Source organism: Mauremys mutica, chromosome 8 (assembly GCF_020497125.1).
Source record: "Mauremys mutica isolate MM-2020 ecotype Southern chromosome 8, ASM2049712v1, whole genome shotgun sequence".
NCBI classification, from domain to species: domain Eukaryota; kingdom Metazoa; phylum Chordata; order Testudines; family Geoemydidae; genus Mauremys; species Mauremys mutica.
Genome location: NC_059079.1, coordinates 92,499,701 through 92,522,018, shown reverse-complemented (window position 1 = coordinate 92,522,018; position 22,318 = coordinate 92,499,701). Strand labels below are relative to the sequence as shown.

Below are 22,318 nucleotides of genomic sequence, written 5' to 3'. Positions count from 1 at the left end.
ATCAAAATTCCCTGCAATGGTTAGGAACCTTAGCTGATACTGCCCATAACAAATTCTACCTGTTCAAAAGAATGTTGAGATTTCAGCTATATAACTTCCATTAAAGTCACTAATAGTCACATAGACAAAAACCCAGGCCCAAGTCTGAAAATTTATCTTCAGGTATCTGAGAAGCTATTTATCACAAATAACAGAACAAGTAGTCAAAGTTAGCTCTCAGTATTGCTGTCATACCAACTATTTATCGGAATTAGACAGCTCATCCATAGACCAGAGTGCTTTCTTAGCACGGGTTCTCAGACCATGTCATTTGTTAATTCATAACTCTAGATCATACTATTTTAATTATCACCTATACTTGGCATTACAAGAAGATACAATTGAATACGTAAAGGAAGAAATATTGGTTTGAAAATGTTTTAAATATTTCATTAGATGGATATAATCGCCTATTGATATAAGTGACACTTAGCAAACCACAATCACTTATGGTCCAAGAAAAAAAATTGTCATTATTACTGATGGCCAAAAATATCCAACTATCATACCTGTAATCATGAACAATTTTTCTTGCATTTTCTAGTTGTTCATTAGGTAATAAAATATTCCTGGGATCCGTTACAGTAAAGAAATGATTGGCTCGTCCAACAAAAGTGCTTTGATCCCAACGGGGTTCCTTGATATTAATGTCTAATGGTATATGTGCTGACATTTTCATGAACTCTACATGCAAAGAAAAAAGAATTCAATTTGATAATTCTTAGCAATACATAATATACCGAGAACCTCTAAGGGTGTAAACTTGCTAGGTGCCAAACATTCTAACATTCCATTAAAATCCCTAAATGAGCAAGTGCATACTTTGAATGCAATGTATTTATCCCATATGCTTTCCACAAACAACGAAGTGACTGGCATTAGTCAAAATGTCATTCACATGAGGAACAAGAGCAAGTTTATCTGAACGTACATATACATTTCTACATTCCTTCTCTTAAATAGCTGCACAGTAAAAGAATGGTTCTCAGAAGATGAGTAACTGAAGAACAGAATTTTATTGATAATAGCCTCACAAAATAATGGATAATGCAAACTACTAATTCAGTATTTGCTTTACTTGAATTAATTATGTATTCTCTCGACACTCCACCAGACTGGAATAAGGTGACTTAAAGCGAATTAAAAATTAAATGTTTTGAGAAGACATGCTTTAAGTGAGTTAAACTATTCTTCTTCCACTGTATTGTGTGAGAAAGCCTGTAAAAAATTCTGGCACAGCACAACAAAATTAATGTTAGAAACACACAATACAATATCTTTTACTGTAACAGCTGCATTTTCTAGAGCTTCCTGTAGATATTCTTTATTTTAAAAAGTGTTACCAAGCAATCCATAACACTAAGAAGGTCTGTCAATTTTCCTAGGCATAAAGGTGGGGAAGAGCACCTCTGCCAGTTAACCTCACAGACCTAGCAGTGTTCTGCCACCTCAGTAGAAGAGGGTGACTTATTCATAGTTTGCAGTAATAACAGTTGCTTCCACACTAAGAACAAATATCATCTGCTCAACCATTCATTCTGTCTAATTACTTAATAAGTCTGTGGAAAATGCTAATTAATAATGATTGGTTGGGGTCGATAAACAGTTGTATTTCAAAGGCAATGCTGTTCTCACAGCCCTCTAAAACAGGCAGATGGATGTTAAAATACATCTAACTGAGAAGTCACGTTAAAGACAACCCGCTGTGTTTCTTAAGGGCTTAAGACTGAATGGGATCATAAAACAATGTTTTTTCAATGCATTTCTAAACATTAATTTTTAAACTGTATGGTATTCTGTCTAGTATTGAAACAATCACAGACTTACAGACTTCAGTGAAAAAGAAAAGTAAACACATAATACTCAATATGTGATCAAACACAAGAACTTGAGAGAATGATAGTTTCACTGTAGACACTACAGCAAAAGTAGGCAAAAGATCATACCAGCAAGAGCACATGCTCAGCTCCCACTGACCTCACTGGGGCTGGAGCATGTCCATGTCTATGTCTATAAGGGTTAGGGCCCAGAAAATCAAAAGATTTGTGACTAAAATAATCCTGATGAAAGAAGGCATTTCCTAGTATAATACAGGTTGTATCAACTATAGCATTATTAAAAGTGGATTTCTACAACCTGTTCAAATAAAACCTGAAACTGGATTTCTACAACCTGAAACAAATAAAAAACCCCAAACAAACAACCAAAGTTAATTAGACTTAAGAAAGGGAAAAATGTTATGTGAGAATGATATTTGTACTATAATGTATTAATTGGTAATATCATTATCTTTGTCAGGAGAAACCAATACACTGTGTACCAGTACTCTACCATTAAGATCTAGTTAATAGTCCAGGTGAAGTTCCAAAAATTAAGTCTTTTAATTGTTAAAATGCCAAATTTAAAGATATTTGCATTCCTGATGGGTTCACTGTTATCTAACTGGAGCTTCATTTGAGGTGGTGAGTTGCATGCATATTATTTCCATTAAAGAAATAACAGACTTTATATAAACTTGTATTGTCCAGGAGAAAGCCCAGGACATACATTTCTGGGAGAAAATTTAAGACCAGGAGTTTGTTGGGGTCACCTTGCATTATAACAAAGGCTAGTGGGAGCCAGAGTGTAACCCAAGTGCGGCTGGCAGGCTGCAGTTACACACAAACAATCAGAGAGTGACTTGCATGCTGGAAGGCTGATTGGGAGCATCCCAGGTTGGAACTGCTTCAGCAAGGCATCATAAAGCATCCAAGACTGCAGGGCAAGAGTGGCACAGCTGCTCATTATTCTACATTGTACTTGAATATGTCACACCTTCCACATGGCATTCTTTCATATTCTGATCAAAGACAAGTCAAATAATGTTTGTGAGAAAATTAGTGAAGACACTGGAGTTCGGCAATTAAACTTGAGTTGTTTTGTCACTGAACCTGGATAGTTCTTTGCTGTTTTATGTGAACAAATTCTGATGAGTATTTTCATCTTAACTTAGCTTCTCTTTTTACTTGGTTGATGCTTGCTCGCTAATGGAGAAAGATCAGGCACAAATTATGAAAGCTGTTTGAATTGCATGAGACCGATCAAAATTAGATGTGTAGAGAAAAAAGTATAAAAAGAAGCACTTTATAACACAACTTCTAAAAACATCTTCAACATATGAATTTTACACCAAAACAGAACTAGTCCATTCATGAAAAGTGGAGAGGTTAACACATCCAACAGACGTGAACGATTACTCAAAGTCCTTTCTTTCCACCTCAAGAGCACTTTGGAAGTCTTTGGAAAAGCAATTAAGTTATCTACAGATAGAAATTTCTTGGTCTTCTTCATATCCTAAGCAACCCAAACCAGCAAAAGGTTGTAAGAGATATAAAATACCATCCACATTCATATTAGAGATTAGGAAGCTGATTTAGACTACTGATGCTATTGGTTAAAAAACCTCCCAGTTAAAAAAGGTAATAATTGGAGATATACCAATCTCCTAGAACTGGAAGGGACCTCAAAAGGTCATTGAGTCCAGCCCCCTGCCTTCACTAGCAGGACCAATTTTTGCCCCAGATCCCTAAGTGGCCTCCTAATGATTGAACTCACAACCCTGGGTTTAGCAGGCCAATGCTCAAACCACTGAGCTATCCCTTAATCAAGAAATTAACCATTTGCGAAAATCAGGCCCGGATCCACAAAGGAACTTTTAGGCACCTAGAAAATCACTGGAATCCACAAACCCTGGGTTAGGCACCTAGACTCCCTATACAATAGATGGGGAACTATAAGTGGGATCCACAAACACCCCAGCACTCTAGGTAGGAACTGACCTAAGCTGGCCAACGGGAGATACCTTTCCTTATAATCTTTAGCCCAATGGTCAGAGTACGCACCCTGGTTCAATTCCCCCCACCCTCCTGCCTGAGAAGATATTTGAAAAGGCATCTCCCACCTCTCCTCCAGATGCCTCACTAAGGCAGCAGTGTGCATACCCAGAGGCAGAAACTTGGGTACACAGATAACTTTTACAATGAAAATGTAGGCACTGACTGAAATTAGGCACTTAAAGAGTTAGGCAGCAGCCAAGTGGGGGTTTTGTGCATCACAGTAATACCTAAATCTGGGGTTTAGGCCCCTAAATCCTTTTGTAACATATGTCACGGGGACCATAAATTTGTTTTGTAAACAAAGTTACTACTGAGAACTGATGGCTGTGACAAAGATATTCCCTCTCCATGCACTTATGCCAGAAAAGGTTTTTTAAACTGTAAGATATTCAGGGAAAGGGCTTTGTCTTCCTTTATGTCTACACAGCACCTAGAACCTTTTGGATACTATTATAATTATTTATTGTTTAAATTACAATGAAGTGGTCACACATCATGCATAGTTTACTACATTTCACATATTATGAAAGATACCATCGGGGCGGCTCTATGTATTTTGCCGCCCCAAGCACGGCAGTCAGGCGGCTTTCGGCGGCATGCCTGCGGGAGGTCCACCGGTCCCGCCCCTTCGGCGTACCCGCTGCCGAATTGCCGCCAAAGCTGCAGGACTGGCAGACCTCCTGCAGGCATGCCACTGAAGGCAGCCTGACTGCCGCCCTCACGTTGACTGGCAGGCCGCCCCCCGCGGCTTGCCGCCCCAGGCATGCGCTTGGTGCGCTGATGCCTGGAGCCGCCCCTGGATACCATAGTTCTCTAAGATGTTAATCCCCACAAGACCTGTCACTGAGATTCAGTATGCCCAAATTCTGCCTCTCGTTTATCTCCTACCAAAATCAATGCGTGTTGGCACACACATGAAGGCAAAGTTGGCTCCAACTAATTTTACCAAGTATGCAGAGCAGCTGTGTTATGCATGAAATTTAGTAGTGGAAAAAGAAGAATTGGCAAACACAATTCATTTGGCTTTCCAGAACACAACAGACAAAGTCCCTCAGAAGAGGTTTTGAAGGAAACTAAGTAGTCAACAGAAGCAAAGTTCTGCCATGGATTAGAAAGAAACTGGTTGAAAGACAGATAGATTAGGAGTCATCTTCCAGCATAGTAAATGGTTAACAGTGGAATGACCCAATGATCCATACAAAGACCAACACTGTTAAATAAAACTTGCTAATGACCTTGATGAAGTCATATTTTGTTCCCACTTACCTTTATACTATCCTTTTATGCATGTCCCTGATAATTATACAGTATTTCTTTCAGTTAAACCGCCGTTCTTTAGAAGAAAAAAATTGAGTTTATAGTGTTTTCAATTAAAAAAAAACAACAAATCATCTCCTGTTGTGATATTATATTTTTAGATTTAGTCTATACTGTCAAACATAGAAGATTGAAATAACAAGGCCATTACATTAAAAAGATTTCTGTTTTCAGCCAGTTCCAAGATTATCCTTTAACAAACATTCTACTATGCTCGACAACAAATCCTATTATTGACTTAAACATCAGTCAATACCTGATTGCTATCCTGCTAAAAACTCATAAACAAAGTTTAGGGTATGTATACATATTTCTCCTTGTTAGGAACCACATGGATTTTTGTTTCTAGTCTCCTAATTTATTCTGGCACCAGGAAAACTGTATATTGTATAAATAAATTGACCCTTTTTTGTCCTGGAGGTGCAGAGGTTAGTAGTATAGAGAGGTTGTGATGGGTTGGATCACAGAAACCCCTTTGCGACTGCCACCTGATGTGCTTAGATGACCTCTGAGCCTGTTTTCCCTGCCAGCTTGGGACTTCAGTCCCTTGCCTGGTTTGAGCCAGACACACTTGCCTGCTGCAAACACAGATCCAAGTCTGAACCACGTCCTCCACAAGCTGTAGGCTTAGCTGAAGACAGCTTAAGAAGTTCTCCTGTCTTCCGCACTCAGATACCCAACTACCAATGGGGTCCAAACCCCAAATAAATCCATTTTAACCTGTATAAAGCTTATACAGGGTAAACTCATAAATTGTTCGCCCTCTATAACACTGAGAGGTATGCGCAGCTGTTTGGCCCCCCCGGTATTAATACATACTCTGGGTTAATTAATAAGTAAAAAGTGATTTTATTAAATACAAAAAGTAGGATTTAAGTAGTTCCAAGTAATAACTGACAGAACAAAGTGAATTACCAAGCAAATTACAATAAAACACACAAGTCTATGCCTAATACAGTAGGAAAACTGAACATAGATAAAATCTCACCCTCAGAGATGTTTCAATAAGCTTCCATCACAGACTGGACGCCTTCCTAGTCTGGGCCCAATCCTTTCCCCTGGTACAGTCCCTGTTCCAGCTCACGGGGTAGCTAGGGGATTTCTCATGACTGCAGCCTCCGTTGTTCTGTTCCACCCCCTTATATATCTTTTGCACAAAGCGGGAATCCTTTGTCCCTCTCTGGGTTCCCATCCCTCCTTCTAAATGGAAAAGCACCAGGTTAAATAAAGATGGATTCCAGTTCAGGTGACATGATCACATGTCACTGTAAGACTTCATTACCCACTTGCCAGCACACATGTATACAGGAAGACTTAGAAGTAAACAGAGTCATCTACAGTCACCTGTCCTGGTTAATGGGAGCTATCAAAATTCCAAACCACCATTAATGGCCCACACTTTACATAATTACAATAGGACCTCAGAGTTATACTTCATATTTATAGTTTCAGATACAAGATGATACATTTATACAAATAGGATGACCACACTCAGTAGATTATAAGATATGTAATGATACCTTACAAGAGATCTTTTGCATGAAGCATATTCCAGTTACATTATATTCACGCTTATTCGCATATTTTCATAAAATCATATGGAGTGCAATGTCACAGAGGGATTAACTCAAAGGCTGCAAACATCTGACTAAACAAAAAGCACAAATCATGAGTGCCTATTGCAGCCAATGAACACTATTGTCTGATGTTTTAAGACTGTTTTCCTGGTTTAAATACTCTGAATGTGTTAAAATCATTTAAGCATCTAAATGTTTCTTTAGACAAGTGTTATTAGCATGGCTATTTTACAAGAGGAGGTCTGTGATGCACTGCTTGTGCAATGCTGTTTTAGGAATGTCATTGTGCCAACTTGTTTCTTTGGAAATTCATGAATTAGAAAAGTGTTTCCCCTTTTTGATGAAGGAAGGTTGCCAACTTTCTATAAAAAAAGATGCAAAAAGACACTGCCATCTCCTAACTAAGATTCCTTTTCGATTTAATAATAGAACTAGATTCCCAAACTCCCATCCCCATATTGAGTTGCTTTTATTATCCTTCTAGTATCCTGGGGGACTTTGAGCTTCTCTTGTGCAAGCTGATTGGGGAACTTTGAAATATGGGAGATAATGTAAGTTATCTGTATATTTAACATGTACTGAAATGATATTTACAGTAAGTTTGGACAACAGTGTTAGTGCTCTTTGAGTCCCCTGGTTTATGGTTGATTATTTTAGTAAATATACAGCAGTTCTGAATATATTTACAATACTTGGAAATGACCTTCCATGTGACAGCATAGGCTTCTCTTTATTGAGACAGTAACAACATCAACTGGAAATGGAAAAGTAGATTAAAATTATTTTCTAAAGAAAGATGCATTCTCATTGGTTGATATGACCATTAAAACATATTGAATTACAACTAAACAGAGCCTTTACACTAGATTTGGTACATCTTTTTGCTACCTAGGAGGGTACACTATAACTACATACATTTATTTAAGCAATTATGTAGCTTAATATTTTCAGATTCTTATTAATAATACATTTTAGTATGTTAGAAAATGGCAAATGATATATTGCCTATTTACTAGTTAATTAACTTTTTGATCATGATTTGCATCAAGCTGTATTAGGATGGTAACTGGAATTTAATTAAACACACAAAATAGTATATAAAATTATTTTGATTAAACAAACTAACCTTTAATATTTTGGATAGATAAACTTGAGTATTTTTCCATGTGCTGGAGAGTAAGTTTCCATGCTGGATGGGGTCATAAATATTCATAATTTGAGAACTGAGTCAAATCAGAGCTCCAGTAAGGCAAAGCCAAAAAAACAGGAGTTTGAGACCACCCAGGTTGGCTCAGTGGATGATCCTGATGAGACACTTGATGGTGTTTCCTGGAGTGAGAGGCTGGGCTCCTGTGATGACATCAGACTCTTGTACCCACTAGCACAGGATCAAGCCCTACTGTCTATTGTGCCACATTTATAAAGTTTGACCTCAAAAGTTAAATATTTCCCCCCTGATTCTTTCTTTACATAGAAAAGCAGCCTTGTACTCAAAGTTTTTGATAGATGCTCATGGATTCAACATATTTATTTATTTAATTTTTTAAATATAATAATATTAGGCCATAGCATATTTTAAAGAGGATTATTTTTAAAAAGAAAAAATAATTTAACATAAATTAAAAGAATCAGATTTAATAAAAAAATCTGATCTTTATGATTTTTTTCAAAAAAATATTGATTTTTATCCACCCTGTCAGATTAACTTAATGCATCAAGGAAAGAATGATAAATGCCATAGCAGAGAATGTTCATTACTTATCTTTCAAAAATTATTGTAACCCCACATTTTTCATTACTACAGGTAAAACATTTCAAAATGTTAAATGATTCATGAACAATGAAAACCAACGACAATTGTGTTCACCATTTTTAGGTCCCAATTCTGCCTGGAGCTCTGTGTGGGCACAGCTGTCAGTCCACATGGAATTCAGTGAAAGATGGGGAACTTAATTAGCAGCTACTTAAGAAAACTAAAAGTTTTCTTCCTCCTCTAGATTTTTTTCTTTATATGGTATATTTGGCAGACACAGAAATCTTGAGAAAATAAAAGCAAGTATGAAAAGTATAAAATACATCGTATCATCCATTGAAGTGATGGATACAATCCAAGGAGGAAAGAAAACAGTTTGTATCAAGTGAAAATGCATTGATTCAAGGTAATTCTATACACTTCCGACAATAAATTAAATTTATCTGAATGTAATGAAACCCAAGTGCTCTGAACACATAAAGAGTAATAGTGTAAGGAGCCCACAATTTGCAGTTACCTGAAAGTTGAAAAAAAGCTGCGAAGCTTTATGATTTCACAGTGGAAAGCACTGTTAAAATGGTACACATCTAACAAAGAGCAAGGATATTTCCTTGCCTTGACAAACTTAGAAACTTTTCACAGAAATATTTTTTATATAGAAGTACTGTCCTTGGTACTACTGGGATTGTAAAATCCCAATTTTTGTTTTGTTTTGCTTGTTGGTAGACCATCTGTTAACAGCAGAGAGGTAGGTACCAACAGTCTGAATGGAAAAAAACAGTTCATGTATTTCTTTCCTGTTCTGCATAATTTATCATCCACTGTTAGTAAATAGTGAAGATGTACATAAAATCCCATACAAACTAAACTATACAAGCAAAGTGTTTTAACAAATACTTTGGAAACTGTCCCTATACTTAAAGATACTCCTATATATAAAAAATACTTCAACTATGAAACAAGAAATGGGAACTGTGCACAAAGGTATTTTTTTCATGGCTATTTTTTAAATGTACTGAAGACGCCATACTTAACTGGAAGGCACAATTCTCTTTTCTGGTGAAATAATGAGCCTGCAGCCAAAGGTCCTCTGAACTGGTACAATACCTTGTAGTCATGTGGTCTTGTAACAGTATTTTAATCAGCTCTATATTAATCAGATACATTAATTTTCAGAGGGCAAGTTTTAAATTGCCCTAAAGGAATGCCACATCTTACTTAACCAGTCTGAAGGCACAAAAATCCAACACCAAAAGTGATCAAATAAATTTTACAATAAATTATGTAAGACCTGATTCTGATCTCACTTACACCAGTTTTCCATTTGTTTAATTCCACTCACTTCAGTGGAGTTACTCCTGATGTATACTGTGATCAGAACTATATCCTTAGTGATACAAAATCTGTACCTGAATATTATGAGTAATAAAACTGTAAGAAAAGAAAAATTATGGACATTTTGGTTACATAAAATAAGATAACTCAGGAAATCAGATAAATTTAAGGAAAAGTTTTTAAAGGGAGCATGCACGGGAAGTAAATGAACAAATCTTGTAAAAAGATTTCAGCTGCCACAGCCATCTGATGAAGCCAGAGCTCAACAGCGATCAAATCATTTACTGCTCTTTTTTGGCATCTTATTTTATTACTTCCAGAGATTACATTGTTTAATAAACACCATCAGAAGTAGAATAATCTATTTAATAAGAGTTTTGAATCAATAGCACCACAACATTTTCATCCCCGATGCTTCAAAATCTGAGAAAATTAAACACAAGCAGCACAATTATCTCATCAGTTATTCAGCTTCCAGTTATTGTCAGCATTCCTTTTCAATAGCCCAGTAGCAGAGATGCTGAAAAACAAAATTAATTATGCAGACATGTCAACTATTAACATAATTCACACTGAACAGTCAAGCTGAAGTGACTGTCACAATGCAAGGACACACACTATGGGAAAGTGTTAAAAACCCCAAAGATATTTTTATATAACACAGTTAAACAATTGTTTCTGTTGTGGATATATAAACATTTTTTTTTATTTGTTACTTTTGGACGATAATTTTTTTCCGCTGATTCCTGAAACACAACACATCCACCACTTGAATTCAAAGTATATTTACTTTTTAATAAAACTCATACATATAGATCCAGATGGTTCTAATCCAGAATTCAAGATTATGAGGAAAAATATCATAAACAATAATATTTATAAAACACCTTTCACTTATAGATCTCCAAATCATAAAAGAAGGAATCGTTATCCTGAATGTACAGATGTGGAAATTCAGTCACAGAGAGGTTATATGGCTTGTCAAAGGACAGAGAGAAAGGCAATGACAGAATTGGAAATAGAAACTCGGTCTCCTACAACAGTGTCATCCAGTGGTCAGGTCCAATGTTCCTATCCACTGGACCACAGTGCCTCCAGATTAAGTTAGTTGGGTAAAAAAAAAAATCTGCTATGTCAGTTTAGTCTAACTTCAATACAGTCTTGTTAAGAAAGAAGTCAGATGCATAAAAAGTTATGTATAACTTTCTCTCCTGCATCTCTTCCTCCTCCTTTGTCTGCATTATGTCCCATTTAGGCCCAGGTCTTGCCTGACAAACATGGATAATTTTAAGTGTGTGAGTAGTTGGGACTAGGGATGCCCCAGTCCTGCAAAACACACAAACAAAAACAAACAAACAAACAAACAAAAACCATGCCTGTGCGTAACTTGATGCACTGTGACTAGTCCATATGCAATTCTTAGCAGAAACATGGCTTGAGATTAGACTTCTCAGACCAGGGTCCTTATCTTCATATATAGTTAGGTGTGCATGGCACTTTAGAAGACATTATAAAAGATGTTTGTGCATAACAGATAAGACCTCTTTACGAGACACTTTTAACTCATTTTTTAATTGGCTAATTTTTTTTAAATCGGTTTTTGATAGAAACTTTATTTAATAGTTTTTATGTCTTTTCTGCTCCCCTTCTGATATTTAGGAGAGTAATTCGAAGGGGCATCTAAAAGCAATACTACCAAACACACTCAAGTTTGCCCCTCTTTACTTACTCTTTGATAAGATGAAAACATTTGCAGTATTTTTTCAAGCATCCTGTACCAAACTTAATGGGGAATAATGTTTATAAATATCAAAAGAAGTGACAGTATGAAATCACAAACCAGAGCAAAGTCTAAACAGTTTTTAGTACAAAGGCTACTGTTAGTTTTACCATGGAATCAGCAGCAGTGGAAGACTTTAAACTTTGTTTAAAGGATAACAACAGTAGCTGCAACGGGTCTGAAAACTGCATGTTCAGAAGTCATCAGGAATTAAACTCTCAACTGTAATGTTTCAAAGTTCACTTTTTTCTTTATTAAATGTAAAATGTTCTACAGCTACTTTGTAACCTGAAGCAACAGTCACAAATGAAGCAGCAACTCTATGTGGTTCAATTAGTTACAGATTAGATGAGTTTTTGAAGGGCCCATACACTTGGTAACTTTTTTACTCACATTAAAATACAAAGGAAAAGCACTGAAGTTAGCTGTAGTCAACATTTAAGGTTTTAGAACATTTTAAATGGTACTGGTTACTAAAATCACAGTGACAAATTCATTAACTCCTGGGTGAGTAGAAATCTTTTCTGTACAAGTGTTACCAGTTTCTGCAGAATCTAAGCATTCATTGAATAAAATAAAAATAAAATTAAGTTTCTAGACCTTATAATTGTGAATATAAACTTCTAAATGTGAACAAAGTGTAAACTGAGGCAGTGATGCCTTCCCAATTCTACAGATGGACATCTCTAGCGCCAGAGTAAAAAGGGTACAGATAATGTTATTATGATGCGTGGTCAGGAGGGTTGCAACAATGCTAATGATTGAGGAGGCAGCGTTTATGTACAATGGGGTCTGCCACTTCCAAAACCTAAGGCAAAGGCACTAGTGGGGGGATGGGTGCGTGTGTGGGGAAATCCTAGAAGAGGGCTCTGCTGAGTCGGTGTCAGCAAAGCCCCCCCCCCCCAGCCCTTCTGCTTGGTAGGGCATTCTTATATAAGAATTCTCTGCTGTGCTGGCTTCACTGTTTCTCTCCTTCACTCCATCCAACATCTCCCTGATCCTCAGCCTGAGGATCCCTGTTTCTGGGCAGGTTGAAGTCCAAGAGAATGGCCCCAGATGCCTGTCACCATAGCAGCAGGCTTTGTTGGTAAGACAAGGGTCATCCTGCCACTCCAGCAGAGGACTCTGTGTGTCGGACCAGCATAAGTTGAAAGGGGAGGAGGCAGGTTGTGTGGGAGGTCCAGCTTTAACTGGAGAAGCAGAGTGCTTCCAGAGAAAGACTACCAGGGATGTATTTAACCTGCATGAGACAGGGAAGGAGGTTTAGCTCAGGAGGGGTACTGATGTTATTTCAGCCTGCTGAGTAGGCTTAGTGTTTGGGCTAGCAGATGCTGGGCATGGGCAGTGGGTCAAGCCTCACTTTGAGGAGGCTAGCCCCTGGCTCCCCTGCTACCCTGTGGCCAGAGCCCCGAGTCCCCCCGCTCCCCTCACGGCTGGAGCCTCGAGACTCCTCCCCCCGCGGCCTGAGCCCGGCAGCGGCTGGAGCCCCGAACCCCCTTGGCCCACCTTGCATCCCAAGCCCCCTCCACAGCTGCAGCCCCCTCCGCAGTCACAGTCCCAAGATCCCCTTCCCCCCATGGCCCGAGCCCCAAGACCCCCTCCCTGCAGCAGCCCGAGACCCCTTGTCCCCTCCCTGTGGTTGGAGCCCCGAGACCCCCTGGTTCCCCTCTGTGGCCAGAGCCCCGAGACTCCCGGCCCCCTCCACAGCCCCCCCATGGCCAGAGGAGCCCTGGGCCAGCTGAAGCCCTGAGATCCCCACAACCTGCTGAGAGGAGCCGTGGGCTGGCCGGAGCCCCTGCAGCCACACCTCCCCTCCACAGACCCCAAGCCACCCCTCAAAAATTCAAAAGCTCTTTTCTTCCAGAAGAAGAACCTGAGCTTTTGCTATGCCCCATGCAGGTTCTGAGGCGGCTGAGGAGGCGGAATGTGTTATTCAGACAGCAACCCTGGGTTCATCAGTAATCTCCCTGGAGTCCATGGAGAAAATTCTGAGGAACCCAGGAAGCTGAACAGCACATACTGCCTCCTCAGCCACCCCGGAACCTGCATGGGGCATAATAAAAAGCAAAAATTCCCCCCCTTGAACCTGCAACCGGGGTCCAGAGGCCGCGCTAGGCGGCCTCCCCTGGCCTATTATACCTGCCACCCATGATGTTGGGTACATTTTTCAAGCCCTGTGCAACCTTGCCTATCAGAAGGGGAGATGGCATTAAAACAAACTGCTGTGATGCAAAAACTCATTTAAGCGAATGGCAGTAACTATTAATTTAAGCTGACACCCTTATAATTTATTATGATGCGCCAAACATCACAGCATGATTTATGAGGATGCTAATGCTATGAAAATTTGCTAACCATTCTCAGTAGCTTAATTTTGAAATTAACACACTGGCCTTTTAAGAACATAAGAACAGCCATATCGGGTCAGACCAAAGATCCATCTAGCCCAGTATCCTGTCTTCTGACAGTGGCCAATGCCAGGTGCCCCAGAGGGAACAAACAGAACATATAATCATCACGTGATCCGACCCCCATTGCTGTTTTTGGGTCTAGAATTAAAGACCTGCGGCATGGTCATGGCTGGCCCGGGTCAGCTGACTCTGGCTAGGCCTGCAGAGATAAAAATCGCTGTGTAGATGTCCGAGCTTGGGCTGGAGTCCAGGCTCTGAGACCCCTCCTCCCTATCTCATGGGATGCCAGAGCTTGGGGTCCAGCCCAACACAGCAATTTTACATTCTTGCAGCCTGAGTCCGAGTCAGCTGACCCAGGCCAGCCACGGGTGTTTAATTGCTGTGTAGATGTACTCTTTTTGGGTAGTCTCAGTCTTGTCCCCAATGGATATGGATTTTCCTTCCCCCAGGCCTGAAAATGCTCATCGTAATGACCTGTCTTTTGACAGTTTTTGTGGAGAAGCCAGGGACTGAAGACCCTGAGGACCGAACTACTCCCTCCCACCTGGAAAAGGTGACCTCTCTATCTCAAGGGTGAAGCAGTCTGACAAGGCAATGTTGGGGCGGCACACGTTGCAAATACTCATACTGTAACTGTTCTGACGATAAAAAGACTTCAGGCTCCAGAGACATGAGGCCAACACCTCTCATTATAAGTATAATTAGCGCTAGATTGTTTCAAGGGAGGATAATTTTGGGGAGAGGAGCATCTTTACATGATGCCAAATTTCCAGCATATTTCAGATTTATCTTTGTCATTTAGCAGTGCTGTTCCCTCTCTGCATTATGCTGGCAGCCCCAGTTTAAAAGATGATAGCTGGGAGTCAACAGCACTGCAAGATAATGATACAGAAAATTACAAATGAGTTGCAAATTTTTTCTATCCTAAAATAGTGTTTGCTGGTAAATATCAGTTGAAACCAGAAAGCTTGCACTGCAATGTCTACTTTTCCAACTGCATTAATAAAAACACATCACATGCTGGAACCAACCCCTTCCATCACAACAACCCTACCAGATAGATTTATAAGGCAAAAAGTAAGTCCTGTTTGTAGCCTAGCAACAAAAGCAATAGTCTGTGTTAAATGGATAGGGCCTGCTGCTGAGACTGACTCTTCAATACAGCAGCCATCTTTGGTGTGTAACTTAAAGGGAGATTTCATCATTCTGCACTGAAGCCACCTCCAGATGCTAGAGGTTTGCAGCAGCAGCAGCAGCCGCCAGCTCAGCAGCGTGCTTTCAATTTACAACCCCTCCTCGGATCCTTGCCTGCCCTGAATCACACATGGGCATTCACCACACGTTTCTCCCTTATTTTTTCAAAGAGCTTCTTTGCTAACGAACAGTTATTTCAAGCTCTTCATTTCATCCCCAAAGGCAATTGCCTCAAACTTGCCTCCTCTGGAGGGTTAACGTGTTTTCTTCCCCTCATCTGGGTCAACAGGAAACTGAACCAGGAATTATTTCTGTTTTATCGAGACACTCATCGTGGTACTTTTTCTCATTATAAATGCATCTTTTCCTGAAAGGATTGAAACTGCGGGTCTTTACTGTGCCTGGGTATAAATCTGCCCCCCTTGCCGCCTTCATGCCCTCATGTTGAGGATACATCGCTCCCCAAACCGGGTGCATTAGTCAAGTCACACGCGTGTATAGGTGGGGGGTACACGAGGAGCAGTAGCTCCGGCACAGAGGAACCCAGGGCGCGGGTGCATGCTGCTAGCTCGCCTCTGAACCCTGGCGGGCACGGGCAAGCACAGACCCCCCCCACTGCAATGTCATGCCTGTTTATTAATGGGGGGGGGTAACCTGGAGGGAGGTTGCTGCATTAGGGGATGACCCCCCCAGGCCTCCCTCTTGCATAGGGGGGAGGGACTCTGCAGAAGGACGTAACCCCCGGACTTTCGGGGATGCGACTGCCCGGGAGGGGGCTCGCTGCAGAGGCGCCCCCAGTGCCCCGCGCGTGGAGGGGGCTGCGGCAGGCAGCTTCGCGCCCCCTGCCGGAGGCTGCCCCGGGGATGGGGAGGGCAGGTGGCGTTAACCCTTGCGGGGTTCCCGCTCTCGCGTACTCACAGCGCCCGCCGCTCCGCACCGCCCGCCGCCGGAAGAGAGTCAGCCAGTGCCGGGCAGGCGGGAGCCGGAGCGGGAGGCGGGCGCCCGGCCCGCCGAGGGGAGGAGACGAGACGGGCTGGGGAGGGGGTGGGCAGCGCTGGGGTAGGAACGGGGAGCGGGAGCTGAGGGCGGATGGCGGGGAAGAGATGGGCGGGGGCAGGCAGCCGGGTGGGTGGGGAAAATCCTTGGTGTTAGCCGGAGCTGGTTGTTTCCGTTTGGTAATGAGGCCCCCCGGGGGGCCATTTCCCTTCCCCGGGTCCCTGCGCCGCCCCAAACCCGGTGAGATGTTGACTAAACACAGTCCCTGGTCTGTCAGGTTCCGCTTCACCAGGGGGCTGGGGCAATGCGTAGGGTGGGGGTGCTGAGAGCCATTGAACCAAACTGCAAACCCTGGGTAGGACGTAAACCGCTTCAAGCCGGGGGTGCAGCAGCACCCCTAGTCCCCATAGTTCCTACGCTGCCCACCCACCCCGGTGAGGGCCAAGGAGCCTGTGGGGTGCCAGGCTCTGGGACGTGCCCCATTACAATCATCCTTCCACAATTACGTTTTGCAGTTTTTAAGGTGGAATTTCAAAATCTGACACTTCCCTCCAAAGCAATGCTGGCGGGGGAGACCTGGAACTGCCAGAAACCTCACTAGTTTGTTATTGCAAGGCATGGCTATCCACATAGCCACACCGCGTAGTGTAGGAGTGCTCTGGATGGTGAACTATCCCTCTGCCTAGCTCTACCACATATCAGCATGGTAGCTGTGTGCGCTGGTGTGACAGTTTAAGGCTGCTCAGGAGGAGACATGTTCTGTCTGCACTGATTTCCTCTTGTAAGTTTGCTCATGAGGCCTGCATTGCATTCACAAGTTTATTACTGAATTCCTCCTTGATGTTAAGTAGTCTGAGATTCCCGCTATGAAAAGGGCAGAGGGAACATCAGGACAGTTCACGTAGGCCAGTGTTCACCTTGCGGCAACCCTGCCAGGCAGAATACTTACAGGCTAGCTGATTTCAGTTTAACATAACTTGAAGCTGCTGGGATATCACATGCCCTGTGTAATACTCACCCGGGGGTATTCCTGATTGTGAGACACCTCATCACCTGCTCTTAGTGTGGAGAGTCTCTTGCCTAATGCCTGATGTAGTTTGGTTCTCTGAAACCAACAGCCTCTGGTCGCAGCCGAGCACCAACTTACAGGTCTTTGCAGACCTCACCCTCTTGCAGGCTAGTGACAGACACATATCAACATCCTAGCCCCCCTGCAGTGTCCAGCCTGTGTCACAAGACACTCACAGCAATAACCATGTACGCTGTCTTCAGAGAGAGAGCGTATACACTGCTTAGCTAGCACAACTCAGGATCAGATCCTTTATAACAACACAGCACTAGAATCTACTTAAAGTGAAAACAAATATGAGTTTCTGTACTGTGATAGTGCACCTCTTTCATCACATGAGGGCTCAGCATTTCTCCCTCTGGCATTAGGGCTGTGGTAATAGTTCACATTGGTTTGTTTAGGGTTGGCCCAAGGGGCTTCTTTACACAAACAAAAAAATACATTTGCCATATGCCACTGGAGTATTGCCTCTTATTAAGCTGGCTATTAATTGCCAGCCACCATCTCTAACACACTCTGGGCCCAGCTACACTGGGAACCTCTTCAAACAGAAACAAACAAGATTTCTTCATATGGTGAAAAAACAGCTATTTACCTAGAAGTCCCTTTCCCCTCACTGCAAACAACCCTTCTGTAACTTACTTCTCATCTTTCCTCTCACCACCCACTAAAAGAGGTTTTTAAAAGTCATTGTATGCCCTTAATTAGATGCAGATGTCCATAATTTGTCTTCGCCCACTTCTCAGAACCCAACAGGACCATTCTTCTAGATTGAGGAGCAGTGGGCTCTCTGACCTTCACACCTGTCCTTGTTTTTCTTCTGTTGTCCCTCTTACTTATTTGAGTCCCGGGCTCGGTGGCTCCTCCCCTAGGCTGAGGGAGGGGCATTTAGCTGTGGGTAGGCCTGTGCCCACCCACCTTCCGGAACCCAACAGGACCACTCTTCCAGAATTGTCCGGTGTGACTTCATCACATTACAAAGATTAAAATGTAAGAGATTGTAAGCAAGGATAATAAGAACAGGTTACATGTAAAACACAAGGGATAATATGCTTCTTAGAGTCTAAACTTAACTGTAACATGCTAAAGCCCTTGTCCAAAGCAATTTCTCACCTAAAACAATCTCCCAGCATTGCAAGCCCATGTGGCCAGGATGTAATTTTCATGAACACAAAAAACCTCCTCTGTTTTGCTTTCCGTAGTGAAGGATATGAAAGGGGTTCTTTTTTCTTCCTCTAATAGTCCAGTAAACCTTTTTGATGCCCCTCTTAAAGTTTACTCCCAGATAAGATTCTTCTCCCCTGTTGCTTATTCTCTGGTGTGCTTCCCACATTGGTTTCAAATGCCCTCCCCCCTATTTTTTTTGTTGACTTCACATGCAGACAGGATTTCCATTGTGTTGGCTTTACAGTGTTTTATTTACATTGGATACAGAGATAGGTAAATAGACATGATTTTGTCTGGCAGAAGATTTGTTGGTCCACTCTGCCTTGTTGCAGACTTTAAAGCATGATTTCAGTGTGTATATATATATAATGAAATTCTTTATATAGTGTCAGTACAAACAGTTCATAATGATATTAATGACCAGTGTGACATCCGCTTTCATTTGCAACCTTACAAGATACTTTTGGGATAAGTACTATGAAAGCAGTGTGTTGAGTGTAGTAAGTTTGTCAGGCCTGATGGGAATTGCTGACACAGAATAGTGAACTCTTTCTAGGTGGCACCAATGGTCTTCTGGGTCATATCATGAAGCTAAGAGTATAATGAAAAAGCTGACATAACTCTTAACAGTATTACTGGTCACGTCTGTAATGGGATACTTCATCTGGATGATGAGCAAATTGGATCATCAATCAATTTCATGAAAACTTCAGAGGCAAAAAACGGGTGGTTCAAAGGTCAATCCTAACACTAAAGGTGGACTTTTTAATTTACTTCTATAAATATTGCAGAAAAAAAGAGCAACAGGGAAACGCTCATAGCAAAGCACAAGGAAAGAACCCATGACAGGAAAGAAATTTACTCTCAGTGCCTGGTCCTAAAATGTAAGTGAAAACAACTCAACATCACTGGAGACATTTTTGCACAGTGGCTTCTTCTAAAAACAAAAATGCCAATGTTTGACATGATCATGTACGAATTCGTTGGCTCTTTGATTACAAGCATTTTCTTGATCTTTAGTAATTATGATGCTTAACATCTAACATAGTATATCATAGCTTTTATTTTTAAATTAAGGACTGGATTGTTCATGAGATTATTGAAAGGTAGGGGAGATACTCACTTGTGCTGCTCCTGCTCTTCCCTGCCCCCTGTTTCATGATGACCACAATGGAAAAGAGACAAATTGTCTTGCATCCTGGTATAGTTTTAAAGAAATAGCACAAGTATCTTCACATACGCCCTGTCTCCCCTCCTTTTATTGTTCTATATATAGGGCTGTTGATTAATCACAGTTAACTCACGCAATTAACTTAAAAAAATTAACTGCGATAAAAAAATTAATTGTGATTAATCATATTGTTAAACAATAGAATACCAATTGAAATTTATTAAATATTTTGGATGTTTTTCTACATTTTCAAATATATTGATTTCTATTACAACACAGAATATAAAGTGTGCAGTGCTCACTTTATATTATTATTTTTTATTACAAATATTTGCACTGTAAAAATGATAAACAAAAGAAATAGTATTTTTCAGTTCACCTCATACAAGTACTATAGTGCAATCTCTTTATTGTGAAAGTGTAACTTACCAATGTAGATTTTTTTTGTTACATAATTGCACTCAAAAACAAAACAATGTAAAACTTTAGAGCCTACAAGTCTACTCAGTCCTACTTCTTGTTTGGCCAATTGCTAAGCCAAGTTTGTTTACATTTACAGGAGATACTGCTGGCTGCTTCTTATTTACAATGTCACCTGAAACTCGAGAATGCTTTCAGATGTCTTAAAAGAGCAACACTCAGATGCGGAAACTACAGAACCCGAACCACCAAAAAAGAAACCTTCTGCTGGTAGCATCTTACTCAGATGAAGAACGATCAGTCTGCTTTGCTTTGGATCGTTATTGAGCAGAACCCGCCATCAGCATGGACGCATGTATTCTGGAATGGTGGTTGAAGCATGAAGGGACATATGAATCTTTAGCACATCTGGCATATAAATATCTTTTCCAGTTTTTGACCAAAAATTTTTGTTTTTCAGTTTTTCAGTGAAAACTCAAAATTTTCTGCATAAAATTTTTACAAAAGTATTTTTTTCATTTTCATTGAAATCCCTCCCTCTATCTGTAGACCAGCTCTAATTCTGGGCCTTTTCCCAGCCTAAGCAATACCCTCTAGAAGGGGTATGGCATCACTAACTGTACCAGAAGCAATTGTATATTTATTATACTCTTAGTATTTGCACCCACAAAGAGAAAATACAAATAAATAATAATACAAGAACCTCACAGTTGGAGGCTGCAACTGGTATTCATTTAATTAGAATAACCCCCACTCCAGATAGCATAAAACTTGCAGTCCCCTCACCCCACAAACACTTGCTACCAATGAGGTCCCTGAGGAAATCAGATGTGAATTGAGCCAACTGACTTCTATAGAGTTACACTAGTGATGAATGTAGTCTTCTTTGTATTGTTATAGAATGAGTTTCTTGACTATCGGAATCTTCCCTTCACTCCCTAAAATACCAAAGATCTCTGCTTTTACACAGCTCTCCCCTCAAAAAACAAAAAACCATACAACTCCTTCCCCCAATACTATATTCTTTATTGTATTAATAATCACATGTACCTTAAGTGTATTTATATCATGGATTGGGAACAAGAGATCCATTTAATCTTGCTAGTTTATTATTGACTCTTCACTTGAGAAAATCTAAGTGTATAGCTGCTGCATATTACATTATTGCTCACTATTAACATACATGTCCTGTAAGGGGCACTGCAGGACTAGGTTATCAGCAGCACAGTGTCATATACAACATATTGAAACAGGCTAAAGGCAAAGCTTGGGATATGATGTCAGGTTTTTCTGATCTTTGTGAAAAGTGGATATACAGCAGGTGGGAAATGAAGTCTGCTTACCTCTCTGAAGAGATGTGGATGGCATTAGAAAGTGCTTACCTCTCTGAAGAGATGTGAATGGCATTCTCAAAGGTGAGTGTTATGGTCTAGTGCTCTATACTGATTTGTCCCTTTTCAGAGATTTGCCAGAAAGAATCACAGAGGCTCCTAGGAGCAATCCATTAACATTCAGGTCAAGGGAGGGTTGGGGTGATTCTCTAGTGAGTGATACAATTCTTCCTCTCTCTGGATGCTGCTGAGTTACACCTGCCAGACAAGATCTTTATCTCTGTAGCAAAGGCCTTAAAAGCCCAGTTCACAATACCACATCTTCCCTTTCAACACAAAACTTAATAAAAATAACACTTAAAAACAAGAATATTATAACACACAACGACAAACACTTATAACCAAACTCATAACTACCACTTACTAACAATGTTCAGTTAGTCTCTGAAGTGCCCTGTGCTGTCATGTGGACCCACAGGGCTCCCCTAGAACATCGGCACTATGGTTGCGAGGAGGAGGCAAGTCCACTTGTTCCAGGTCCTGGTGCTCTATTGTCTCAAACCTGCGCTGGTTGTTGCCTGTCTGAAACCCTCTGAGGCAAAATGGCAGACTCAGTGCCCCTTTATCTCCATCCCTTCTGGGATTTGGAGACAATATTGTCACCTGTTCCTCAGTAGTACATGTCCATCTGGGGTGACAACCTCATATGACCACAGATCAAACTCTTGTGACACAGTGCTGTTGTGTCTCGTCACAGAGCTTTTCATGAAATGGTGGTAGCTTCTGAGCCCCCAAATCAGACTGAGTTTCTTGTTTTCCCTTATCTGTCTCTACAAATCTGCAAGTCCTCAGTAACTCTGACACCCATTTCTAATAGTGCAGG

The 22,318-nt window shown here is 40.9% G+C and overlaps 1 protein-coding gene across 4 annotated transcripts in view; it reads right to left on the bottom strand.

Annotated features, from left to right (window-relative positions):
• The window catches only part of SFXN1 (sideroflexin 1), a 36,458-nt gene extending 20,126 nt beyond the window's left edge, over positions 1-16,332 (bottom strand). Inside the window, exons 1-2 of one of the 4 annotated variants that reach the window (XM_045027386.1) lie at positions 16,200-16,332; positions 549-723 (exon numbers count right to left, since the gene is read on the bottom strand). In XM_045027386.1, the coding sequence (XP_044883321.1) occupies positions 549-718 (170 nt within the window). In that variant the 5' untranslated portion in view covers positions 719-723; positions 16,200-16,332. Of the gene's footprint in view, positions 1-548; positions 724-5,180; positions 5,248-15,522; positions 15,649-16,199 lie in introns of those variants that run through there. The other 3 variants (XM_045027387.1, XM_045027388.1, XR_006581635.1) reach the window with 3 other exon arrangements.
• Positions 16,333-22,318: the final 5,986 nt, after the last annotated feature.